General features: G+C 40.3%; 1 protein-coding gene across 2 annotated transcripts in view; it reads left to right on the forward strand.

The window, feature by feature from the left end:
* Window positions 1-8,462, forward strand: part of LOC135556515 (RNA polymerase II elongation factor ELL-like) — a 43,188-nt gene extending 34,726 nt beyond the window's left edge. Inside the window, exons 7-12 of one of the 2 annotated variants that reach the window (XM_064989788.1) lie at window positions 3,087-3,201; window positions 4,232-4,814; window positions 5,188-5,254; window positions 5,413-5,584; window positions 5,747-5,791; window positions 5,886-8,462. In XM_064989788.1, coding sequence (XP_064845860.1) covers window positions 3,087-3,201; window positions 4,232-4,814; window positions 5,188-5,254; window positions 5,413-5,584; window positions 5,747-5,791; window positions 5,886-6,002 — 1,099 coding nt within the window. In that variant the 3' untranslated portion in view covers window positions 6,003-8,462. Of the gene's footprint in view, window positions 1-3,086; window positions 3,202-4,231; window positions 4,815-5,058; window positions 5,102-5,187; window positions 5,255-5,412; window positions 5,585-5,746; window positions 5,792-5,885 lie in introns of those variants that run through there. The other variant, XM_064989789.1, reaches the window with a different exon arrangement.
* Window positions 8,463-12,905: the final 4,443 nt, after the last annotated feature.

A 12,905-nucleotide genomic window follows, 5' to 3' on the forward strand; every position in this document is an offset into this window, starting at 1 on the left:
AATTCTGTTCATTCCAATCTCAACTTTTCTCATGGAAAACCATATAAAGCGAAGGGTTTTACACATGCTCAATTATTGTGTCTTGGGGGTTGGCCAAGAGAGAATTTGAAGTGGAAGTTATGGAACTCCCTCGCGTGGTTCTTTTCATGGACAAAAGTCCTCAATGAAACTGACATTAAATGTGGAGACTGATACATTTTCATCTGGCCATCAAGTAGCCTATTAATTTATATGCCATTGTGAGTAACCATTTGATACAACACATATGTTGAAATGACGATAACACTGAAGTCATTGCAAATCAATTTGTGCCACTTGTGTAGCCTACCTGTAGCTGGCAAACCAATTTAATAAATAGCCTAACTTCATTGTTATTATGCCATTATTAAGGGACATGTTTAGTTAATTAAATTGAAAGCTATCAAAGCTCTCGCAATTGCCGATCAGTTGTTAGACTGACTGTAACAGAGGTCAGATTAGGCTACAAGTTAAAAAACAAAAAAAAATACTTTTGTTGACAAGCATATTCACTTCACATACATTCATATTTAATTCAGTGATTTTAAAGTTATGACCCCATCCTCAGTAGCCTATTCCAGCATGGTTTGGGAAACACAAGCACTTCTTACCTCAAAATCGCCTCGCTATTCATGTTGAATAAATCTTAATTTGAACTAAGCAAGCTGCTAAATCATTGAGTTTACATCTTGACTACATATAGTCTACAGTTGCTTAGACAATCTGAAAGGCCTATAGGCTACCTGCATTTGTCTAAGCAAACAATGGCAAAGTTGAATTGCAATCAGTCTGGAGCCTATGCCTATTGAAATGACAAGTCAATCTCACAAATGGGCTATTTTATAATGGTTTGTTGTCTTAACATCTGGCAAATAAAAGCACATTTGTCAGAAAATAGCCTAGCATTAATTTATTATGTTCGTCCAAGTATTTATTGCTCAGAGATTAAGATCCTCTGTCCAACTTTCCTCACTCAAACTCTCCTGTCGGATTTATCCATGGTTATGCATATCCGCAAAGGGGATTTATTTACAGTTATAAATCTGGTTTGAGCCCTGAATGCATGCATTGTCTCTTTAACTATACATTCATGAACATACTACCTCAATTGAACCAACCAACCAGTGCTCCCGCACATTGGCTATCTCCATTGTGTCCCACCACCTGCCAACCCCTCTTTTTACGCTACTGCTACTCTCTGTTCATCATATATGTATAATCACATTAACCATACCTTCATGTACATACTACCTCAATCAGCCTGACTAACCGGTGTCTGTATGTAGCCTCGCTACTGTATGTAGCCTCGCTACTGTATGTAGCCTCGCTACTGTATGTAGCCTCGCTACTGTATAGAGTCTGTATTTTTACTGTTCTATTTCTTTACCTACTTATTGTTCACTTAATACATTTTTTGCACTGTTGGTTAAAGCCTTTAAGTAAGCATTTCACTGTAAGGTCTATACCTGTTTTATTCGGCGTACGTGACAAACTTTGATTTGATATCAGACCATATACCACGGGTATGACAAATATACTTTTTACTGTTCCAATTAAATTGGCAACCAGTTTATAATAGCAATTTGTGGTAGATGGCCAATATACCACGGATAACAACTGTATCCATGCACTCCGTGATGCGTCATGCTTAACAGCCCATAGCCGTGGTATATTGGCCATATTTTTATTTAACTTTTTATTTAACTAGGCAAGTCAGTTAAGAACAAATTCTTATTTACAATGACGGCCTACCGGGCAACAGTGGGTTACCTGCCTTGTTCGGGGGCAGAACGACAAATTTTTACTTCGTCAGCTCGGGGATTCGATCCAGCAACCTTTTGGTTACTGGCCCAACACTAACCACTTGGCTCCCATACCCACTTGTATCTTACTGCTTAATCATAGCATTCAATCGAGTTAAATCGACATCCATTGATGGGAAATGATCTGGCGAGTTAAATAAGGGCACATTATTCTCCTGCAACATATTCAAATTACTTCATGTCATAGCTCACAATGTGTTTTTTTCACAATATAATAATTACTGCATTTCTAACGCCGTTACAAGTTTCTACGATATTCTTAATTGGCTTGATAATGAAAAAGGGCTTATTGTATTAATATGGCAACTCTTGCTGTGGAAAAAAATGGGCTAGACTTCTAAATTGATAGTGCAGTTTGTTTAGGTGATTTTATAGTGAACTAGCTACTTTGCATGCTGATATTGTCTTTGGGATTATTGTGTGTAGCTACATTTGCTGGCTGGTTACCTAGCTAGCCAGTCAGCACAGATAATTGCATTGTGGATATTTTTTTGTCGGCTTGAGCTGCAACAGGTTTCCACAAAGATTTTCCATGTTGCTACCAACCTTATTATAATGCCAAAATTAAACATTTGTTCACCAAAAATATTGTTTTTTTTAACCACTTTTTATTTTTCAGTGTTGTTGGATTTTTCCTTTTAATGTACACTGTCATTTTAGAGTCAAACTCTTTTGCAGTGTGTACCACCAGGATGCGATGATGGTACATGACAGCCAATTGAAAAGGCCATGGCTCTTTGACTTTTTTTTCTCTTTCATGTGCATTAAATGTTGTATAGACCTTGATCTTTTTTTTCATTCTTTTTTTTTTTGTCATAGGCCTATATGCGAAGACTTGCCTTTTGCATTTTGTCTAACGTTTGTAGCCTAGTCAAGAATGCATCATGCTATGTTGGCATTCAACACTTCAATCTGGAGGTTTAAAATATCCTGCTGGTGGCCAATTTGACCTATTTTAAGAAATGCAATTGGTTGGTGGATATACAGTATGTAGTATTTCATCAAGTGCAACTACGCTGATTGATTTTAGTTGTCTGATGCGCATTTTGAGACCTGAGAAAGTTTACACTTCTCTAATATTTGCAGGTATGGCCCCAATGTTCCTCGACCTACTTCAGCAATAGATTTAACCCAAACTCAAAGTTTTTCGACCCAAATAATGAAAGTCAAAATTTTGTCCTCTCTGCAATGTATTATTTATGTCTCACTGTGTGGTGACTCAGTTTGTGACTTGCTTTATTTTAGGAAAATGAGTCAGGCCCAGAACACGACCACCACCACAGTGGCTCCGCCACCTCCAGTTGAGGTCCCACTCCCAGTGAGCCCTCCCAAAGAGCTGTCCAGCAGCTCCCCGTTGCAGGTAAGCCTACTCTTCTTCCTCCATTTCCTTCTCTTACATTTTAGTCATTTAGCAGACGCTCTTACCCAGAGCGACTTACAGTAGTGAGGGGCGTACATTTGCATACTTTTTCCCCCATACTGGTCCCCCGTGGAAATGAACCCACAACCCTGGTGTTGCACTCTACCAACTGAGCTACACGCGCCATGCTCCTCCACCCCTTTATTCTTTTCCACCGTCCTCACAGAACGTCCTCTAAGGAGGAGTTACCAAAGATTTTTATAACTAAACCAAGAGAGACCACGGCTTGTCGTTTCCAATGGGAGCAAATTAGTCATAGTGGGCAGAACAAGCAAGGAGCATTTATACATCCAGGGAAATATCTTTCTCATTGTTCTCTGTGGAGTTACTATAGATTTTATTATTAGCTCCTTCCCCTCTGGGTTTTCACCTCAGACACCTCATGTCCTTTCCCTTCCGTTCCCTCCCTCACACATTAGCAAATACACACTCCAGTCTCCCCCTCCTTCGTACACACAAACGTGCAATGGTGTTGAAAAGAGGGAGTTTTGGAACACTAGCTGTAAACAGAAACCCACAGCGGAGCAGTTGTCTATGTGGCCAGTCTGGTTTGGTGAGAGACGTTCGAGGAGTTCTGCCAAACTAAACAGGTTAAGGAGCTGTGCTGACCCACAGGGCTTTAAACTGGGCCTAGTATTATTTCAGAACCAAGGACTTCCTGCTCCACTGTGATTAGGTCAGCCACTTCTAAAGTTGTTAGTGTAGGCCGGTTCAAATGAAGTCTGTTAGTAATACAATACCATGCATTGTGTGGAAAGGGCACGGTTATCATACACTCAGTGTAGCTGAGTTCCCTTTCACTCTGACTACTCTGACCTTCTCCTCTGCTTCTCACCAGCACAGCACATTAACTTAATTTTTGTATATATTCTTTATCTTGATGTGTCATCAATAGAAACTATAGCTCATAGTTTTTCTCAGAAACCACATTCCCAGTTTCATTTTGTGCCTCAAACTCTGTTTCTGCCAGAAACGGCCGGCTGCGGATTTCATCGATCCACTGGCCAACAAAAAGCCCAGGATATCACACCTCGCCAACAAGGCAGCGGGACCAGTAAATGGCAAGCTGAGTTCCTCTAATGGGAAGGAGGTGAGCGGGGCCGTGGTCGCGGCAGTAGGAGACAGTGTGACATCCAGCTCCCAGCTCCCCCTGCTGGACATCCCCCGGCCCTTCGACCCACTCTCTGACGTCAGCAACGACTCCAGCCACAATGGCCGGGACTGTGAGAGCCAGGAGGCAGCCATGGCCGAAAGACTGAGCCAGCCACCCGTCTTCTCTGGGCCTGCAGCCCTGTCCGTACCAAGCCTGGGCCACTCGTCCCCCAGACACATGGGCCTCGACAGGCCCCGAGGCAAGAGCTCCTCGCCTTCCCTGCACGGCAAGTCCAAGAAGAAGTCCAAAAAACACAAAGACAAGGAAAAGTCCAAGGAGAGAGAGAAAGAGAGGGATAGGAAGGGAGTGGAGGAGCGTATTCCTGAACCAAGAAAGGCCTGTGACATCACCTCCAGCCCTGACAACCTGAAGAGCAGCAGTATTCCACACAGGAGCACAGGTGAGTTGTCATAGTATAGAGATCTATAGTCATTGTTTGTAGTAATCACATTGGTACTCAGTTAAATCAGATTGGGGAGCTCTACTGCTAAGCATGATTCCAGCTCATGAGTTTTAAATTGGGTAATTCATCAGACATTTTGCACAATGGAAAGACAACACATGCTCATCCTTACAGTTCAAATATCTGCTTTTGTCCCAATTGACATGAATTGATCAAATGTATATATGAACACTATATCTAGATTACTGCAGTCTGCGTTCTTGTGAATGGAAGCCCTGACTGATGTAAGTGATAATAAATAGTGAGTCTTCATGTATCGGCTTCAATGGAGAAGGGTTATCTTACAAAGTCACCTTGTGCTTCCTTTCAGATCTCAATGGAATGTGCAACAATACCAGTGTTCCTTCGTCATCGACTGAGATGGCAGACTATTTATCGTAAGCACTTCCTTCTTCTTACAAAACCACAATACATGTATAATGAAATGACTGTTTCTAGCAACAGATCTTGACGACATGGAAAGTGCGCAATTGAAAGGTATTTCATTGAATCACTCCTCTTTCTTAGTTCTGCATTTCCCCCCCTCTCTGAACAGGAAGTATACCGTGATTGGCTCTTCCGAGCAGCGTCAGACCTACAAGAATGACTTTAATACTGAGTACAGTGAGTACCGTGGCCTCCACTCTCGGATAGAGGGCATCACTCGGCAGTTCACTGTGCTCGACACTGAGCTCAAGCAGCTCCAACAAGGCACAGACCAGTACAAGGTACACCCCCTGGAGCATTGTGACTACTATTCTGCCTAAGCACTTCAGCTGCACTATGGCGCCGTCCGGAGTTTTTGTTTTCATGTTCGACTTCAGGATTAAAATTTGAATGAAATCACTGATTGATCCATTTTATAAATCGTTTTGTATTTTCTTTTACAGACAATCCACAATCAGATACTCCAAGAGTATCGTAAAATAAAAAAGGTAAGCTTGGCATCTGTGATTTATTTTTTATTTTTTCGTAAAGCTGCTCAAGGAATTTCTGCGCAAATACTGATTGTTTTTCTATCCCTCACAGACGAATCGAAACTATAGCCAAGAGAAGAATCGCTGTGAATATCTACACAACAAACTGGCACATATAAAGAAACTTATAGCAGAATATGATCATCAGCAACTTCATAACTGGCACTAGTTTGACATTTACTCTTTTCTCTCTGGAAACCAGACAGAGAAAGAAACTGGATTCTGCTTGCTCTAAAAGTACTTATTAAAGATGCCATGAAGGGAGTATTCCCCTCATTGGGGCCAAAAGCACTAGTGAGGACAAAGCAGACCACATTATATTTTCTTTTTTTAAGACTGTGGCATGTTTGGCCAGATCGTTGTGTAGCTACATTGCATCCGGAAAAGCTTTGTGGTGGTGTTTCTCATACTCTCAACCCACCTTAGTGCACACAGATTTCTCAAAGAGTAGAAATGGAAAATCCTCATTCTTTGGACATCTCCAAACAGCCTTTCCTGGTTTGTAGACTGGGGGGTGATAGTGACACTGAAAGGGAGTCAGCAGATCTTAAGCCAAATGCAAATAGTTTCAGAGAGAAAAAATATGGATTGTGATATCATGTTTTCTGATCAACTATTTTACTATGTTTTCTTTTTTAATTTATTTTTTTCTTTTTGGACTTACATAGGGGTAACAAGATCTGTTATAATTTTACACTCCTTAATCAGTACTACAAGGCAGTGTCTTGTTTTTTTCTTCATCTTGAATGTCAGCCAGTATTTTATGCAAAAGCTGCCATCAAATTATCCATCTGTTGCTGATCATAATTTGTTTCCTTTTAAAGAGATACAACTACCCATCAATTAATAAAGACAATGCTATAAAAACTCCAGTCAGGCCTGCACAGGAGCCTCTGTTTGGCTTTTCTTACTTCTTGTTCATATGTCTTAACCAGAAGGACATCATGGAAGAGCAGCTGCATCCTCGGGTGATAGGAGCTTAATGAATATAAAGGTTAACACAGGCTGGTCAAGTATTTTGCATAATTGGTCATGGTAAACTGCAATTATAGTTAGTGATGGTACTTGGCTATGCCGATCTGCTGTGGGGCAAGGTTTTCAGCTTGCCTACGCAATTGTAAAGCCAGTTCACTGTCAGAAATGTGCAAAACCCACTCTCCTCAGGCAAAATTGTATCACCTAATGCAAACAGGGAAGATGGAATAATCAGCTTCAGCATAATGTCGTCTGTTTTAATCATAAATTGGAAGATATTAGTATGCCCCATGCAGCAGCATTTACTATTGTAACTTTTCTCTGTTCAATGTAGTGGAATAGGTTATAATTTCCCTTTAGTCAATACAAACAATTTGCTCTTAAACAAGTTTTTTTTTTTTTCAACCCCGTGTTTGTTCATCAATATGATTGTCAAGGTGACTTAACCCAGGACCAGCCTCACATCTTCCAAGTGGAGTGGATGACTCAATTATCCTTCTTGTGTATCTGCCAGGCTACAGTATTACAGCTCTTCAACGTGTCCCGAAAGCCCATGAAATGATCAGAAAAGCTGTAATGTTTTGGAAACTGTTCTTCACTAAGCTCTCAATCCCTTCAGTCAAGTTTGGTCTAGTCAACTAATGCATTTCTGATATTGACCATTTTATGTGAATCTGAAAAGTCCACTTTTTTTGTTGCAAATATTAGTTACTCTTACCTGGGTTTTGTCCAAATGTATATTTTCACTTTGTCCATCAGTGCATGCGTTCCGAATGTCTTAAAATGACCCATATTAGTATCTTTACTTGAAACAGCTTCCCAACGACATGCAAAGCCCTGATTTTTAAACCTCAATATGGAAACTATTTGACAATGTTCTGACCAGCATTAATACCAAAACAAGATGCTCTCCCAGGAATTGACCAAATGGCATAATCCATTTCAGAGTAAATGTTGGTTTATTTTGAACATCCCATTTTAAACCAGTATTGCCCTATAACATGTCATCAAGCCTTTGGTTAAGATGTGAGTGGGGCTCTTATTCACTTCAAATGGATCTACATGCTTCTGCTTAGATGTTTCCATGTAAGTTTACTGTTTCATCACACATGAAATCCAAACACTACGCAACATGGCTGATGCTGAAAGATTCATTCGTCACAATGCTGATTACTGGGGCTGACAGATTGCCTCTGGAAAGAGAACATTGGGGTCTGGTGAATGTTTTGAGACCAGAATCCATTCTTGTCATCACCCAGTAATGATGAGGTCTTTTAAATAAGAAGCAACTTTTTGCTGGTCTCATACTCTCATTGAGTTGTTTTATTGAGACATTCTGATATGATTACTGTATACATTTCACTTGCGGTCAATCCATTCTTTTCATCAATAAAGATGGTAAATGCATTTGCTTGGATATGGAACTAGTTGTGTTTAAGTATTAACTGCCAGAACAGTACACCATGGTATGAATTGGATGTGCCAAGTGACCTGTTGTATAAGTTTTCATATGATTACAAATGCTGCTGTTTTGGCAAAGAGATGGCTTTGGAAAAGAGTCTGGGATGATGTCGCTTAAACCCAAAGCCTGCTTTTTGAAACCATAAGGGTCTGGGACTGAAATTGATCTTTCAATAAAATTATTTAAAATCTTTATTTTGGATCATTCTGAGCCAGTTGTTGCATGTTATTGTATGGAATTTTAAACACACAAACCACTATGCGTAATTGTGATTTGGGGACAATTTGTAAAGAATTATAAATGTACAGAGGCCAAACAACATGATTTCACCCCCTTATCAGTCCTGGCCTGATATTTTGCTGAATACACAAAACATCACTTTCTATTGCTGTTCCCATATAGCTCTAAATTACACCTAATTTCTGGTACTTGAATTGCCCAGTTTCATAATTTGTTTTACTGTGGAATGTACTGCGTTTCCTGCCCCATTTCTAAATATGATTTCCTCATGATAATTGGGCAGGAAATCTATATTTAGCTCTGTGGACATGAATCATTGAAACATGTTTTCTTGATAAACTCCTATGTTCTCTCTTCATTGTATATTATCACACCTGTCCTTGATCAATGTGTTTACTTAGCATTGTCATGGCATGTAGAGATGACAGCAGTACAGTAGTTAACAGTGAAACAGGAGCTGTGTTCGAATACTCTCACTTACCGTATTAGTTATGAAGTGAATCTAGTAGTATGTTTATTGGTCATAGTATGGCTATAGTTAGTATGGCAAAAGTTCCCGGATGTCGTACTAAATTTGCCAAAATACGGAGTATACATGCATATATATATTAGCCACAATATACAGTGGGGGGAACAAGTTTTTGATAACCTGTAAAAATCGGCAGTGTTTCCTACTTACAAAGCATGTAGAGGTCTGTGCTTTTTATCATAGGTACACTTCAACTGTGAGAGACGGAATCTAAAACAAAAATCCAGAAAATCACATTGTATGATTTAAGTCATTAATTTGCATTTTATTGCATGACATAAGTATTTGATACATCAGAAAAGCAGAACTTAATATTTGGTACAGAAACCTTTGTTTGCAATTACAGAGATACGTTTCCTGTAGTTCTTGACCAGGTTTGCACACACTGCAGCAGGGATTTTGGCCCACTCCTCCATACAGACCTTCTCCAGATCCTTCAGGTTTCGGGGCTGTCGCTGGGCAATACGGACTTTCAGCTCCCTCCAAAGATTTTCTATTGGGTTCAGGGCTGGAGACAGGCTAGGCCACTCCAGGACCTTGAGATGCTTCTTAAGGAGCCACTCCTTAGTTGCCCTGACTGTGTGTTTCGGGTCATTGTCATGCTGGAAGGCCTAGCCACGACCCATCTTCAATGCTCTTACTGAGGGAAGGAGGTTGTTGGCCAAGATCTCACGATACATGGCCCCATCCATCCTCCCCTCAATACGGTGCAGTCGTCCTGTCCCCTTTGCAGAAAAGCATCCCCAAAGAATGACGTTTCCACCTCCATGCTTCACGGTTGGGATGGTGTTCTTGGGGTTGTACTCATCCTTCTTCCTCCAAACACGGCGAGTGGAGTTTAAACCAAAAAGCTATTTTTGTCTCATCAGACCACATGACCTCCCATTCCTCCTCTGGATCATCTTGTGGTCATTGGCAAACTTCAGACGGGCCTGGACATGCACTGGCTTGAGCAGGGGGACCTTGTGTGCGCTGCAGGATTTTAATCCATGACGGCGTAGTGTGTTACTAATGGTTATCTTTGAGACTGTGGTCCCAGCTCTCTTCAGGTCATTGACCAGGTCCTGCCATGTAGTTCTGGGCTGATCCCTCACCTTCTTCATGATTATTGATGCCCCACGAGGTGAGATCTTGCATGGAGCCCCAGACCGAGGGTGATTGACCATCATCTTGAACTTCTTCCATTTTCTAATAGTTGTTGCCTCCTTACCAAGCTGCTTGCCTATTGTCCTGTAGCCCATCCCAGCCTTGTGCAGGTCTACAATTGTATCCCTGATGTCCTTACACAGCTCTCTGGTCTTGGTCATTGTGGAGAGGTTGGAGTCTGTTTGATTGAGTGTGTGGACAGGTGTCTTTTATACATGTAACAAGTTCAAACAGGTGCAGTTAATACAGGTAATGAGTGGAGAACAGGAGGGCTTCTTAAAGAAAAACTAACAGGTCTGTGAGAGCTGGAATTCTTACTGGTTGGTAGGTGATAATACTTATGTCATGCAATAAAATGTTAATTAATTAATTTAAAATCATACAATGTGATTTTCTGGATTTTTGTTTTAGATTCCGTCTCTCACAGTTGAAGTGTACCTATGATAAAAAATTACAGACCTCTACATGCTTTGTAAGTAGGAAACACTGCCGATTTTGCAGGTTATCAAATACTTGTTCTCTCCACTGTGTGTGTATGTATGTATGTATGTATGTATGTATGTATGTATGTATGTATGTATGTATGTATGTATGTATGTATGTATGTATGTATGTATGTATGTATATATATATATATATATATATATATATATATATATATATATCCTCACACACACACACACACACGATTTCCATGCTTTTAGGTATGGAACGCCGTTTGGCTCTTTGCTTGTCAAAAAAGTTATGTCAAATAACACTATTTGAAGTGTCAAATAAGCTTATTGACCAATCAGGACCTGGATATGACTGCACGTCACAATAATTGAACACGTTCATAATTGTTTTTACGTAGTGTAATCAATGCGTAATATCTATCACTCCTTTTTCTTATGTCACAACGATTCACCTGATACTTATGCTATGATGCTGGTAAAGTTGTCTCGCGCACCTGCCGCTGCCGCACGAACTCAGACACACTTCCCCCAAGGTATGGACAGTGCTGGTTTAAAAAAAAATCTAGCTATCTGATGGATGCAAACAATGTTCTTCCCCCAAAACATAGCATAACGACTATCCGTTTCAGTAGCTATAGTTAGCTAGCTAAACTTCTATCGAGGTGTCGTCATTTAAAATGCCACACATTTTTAAGACCGTTCCTATTTGATTAAATGGTGATCTGACCCACCTATGTGAAAGCGAGCCAAAATAGTGGAATTTGCGATTCGCCTTCAAAATAAAAGTATTGCAATGAAAATAATGCAAATTTATACAAATAGTGGTATCATGCCATAATGGAATAGATCATGCTTAACGAGGTAAATTCAACAAAAGACAATTGATTAATTTGACAAAAAATCTGTTGAAATCAAACTGTGAATGTGTTACGACTATAGAATTGCATTTGGGGAATACCTATTTCACTGTACAGCCTTACCTATGGATTTTGGATCAATGACATGGGGTATCAGTCTACTCAATGACATCTTGTGAACATTAGCGTCGTAGCTCTTATTGCGGGACTCTTAAATGTGAATTGAGCCACATATTACCAGTGAACCTACTATGTGTATTCCAGAGGAGAAACTATGCAATGTGGATGTTTTGGAGCCTGATCACTTTGGGGAAAAAAGTACTTGTGTACTGAGGAGACTGATACCCCATTTCATTGATCCCCAATCCTTAGGTAAGGCTGTACAGTGCAATTTGAATGTCAATATGTACAATAGGCTGACTGGGGAGGTGATTTCCCATAGTCAAAGTCCCGCAATAAGAGCTAATATTTGCATAAACTCCTCACAGTTGTGTTCTGTAGGTGTCACCGAGTACTTATACACCATTTCATTGCTCCACATTCCAACACTCCAACCTTGTTTAACATGATATAGTCTAAATATGGCATGATTCCACCAATTGTAACCTTCTCCACCACTTTCTAATATTGACTTTTATCTTCAAGGCGAAACGCAAATTCCATTATTGTGGTTAGCTTTACAACACATAACCCTGTCCGGTCAAGCAATACTAGCCAGATGAAGCCAACTGGCTGCTTATAACGTTATAACGTGAGCAATAGGGTTAAGTAGCTGGCTCGCTAGTTATTTCAATAGGAGAACAAAAAGTGGCTACCTAGTGTTAAGGGTTGCGTCAATCGAATCTGTTATCAGGATAAGTATGACACTGAGTCACCGAATTGTATACTATGTACTTTTTATTAGCTAAGCAATAAGTGGTAAATGCAATTTTCGTATATACGGGCTCTCTGTCACACCTCGCAGGGCAAACCGAGAACTGACTTGTTCCTGACAAAGTTATTATAATATACTCTGACAGAAGTAGTTCCTGTCAAAGTAGAGACTGTGCGTGGTTTAAACTTACTCAGCCTATCGTTGATTGTTGGCACACGAGCTGGTCCCAGCCCCCTAGGCGCTTCAGCGGTCAGTCGTTGTAGTTGTGTAGAATATCTATGCGCCCATGCACTCAATACAGTTATCACACACCTGGCTCCTGTTATCTAACAAAACACAGTTTGTTCCTGTTTTTATGTTATTCTGTATTTTTCCATCCCGAGAAAGGCCCATGGCCCTGAAACTATTGACAATGTCTCAAGTCAGCTATGTTGCATAACACATACATCCACACAAGCCAACAGCAGATAATATTCAATCACATATATGGTAACGGCCTATAGTGCATAACACAGAATCCTCACACTAGCTAAT

Source organism: Oncorhynchus masou, chromosome 15 (assembly GCF_036934945.1).
Source record: "Oncorhynchus masou masou isolate Uvic2021 chromosome 15, UVic_Omas_1.1, whole genome shotgun sequence".
Taxonomy (NCBI): domain Eukaryota; kingdom Metazoa; phylum Chordata; class Actinopteri; order Salmoniformes; family Salmonidae; genus Oncorhynchus; species Oncorhynchus masou.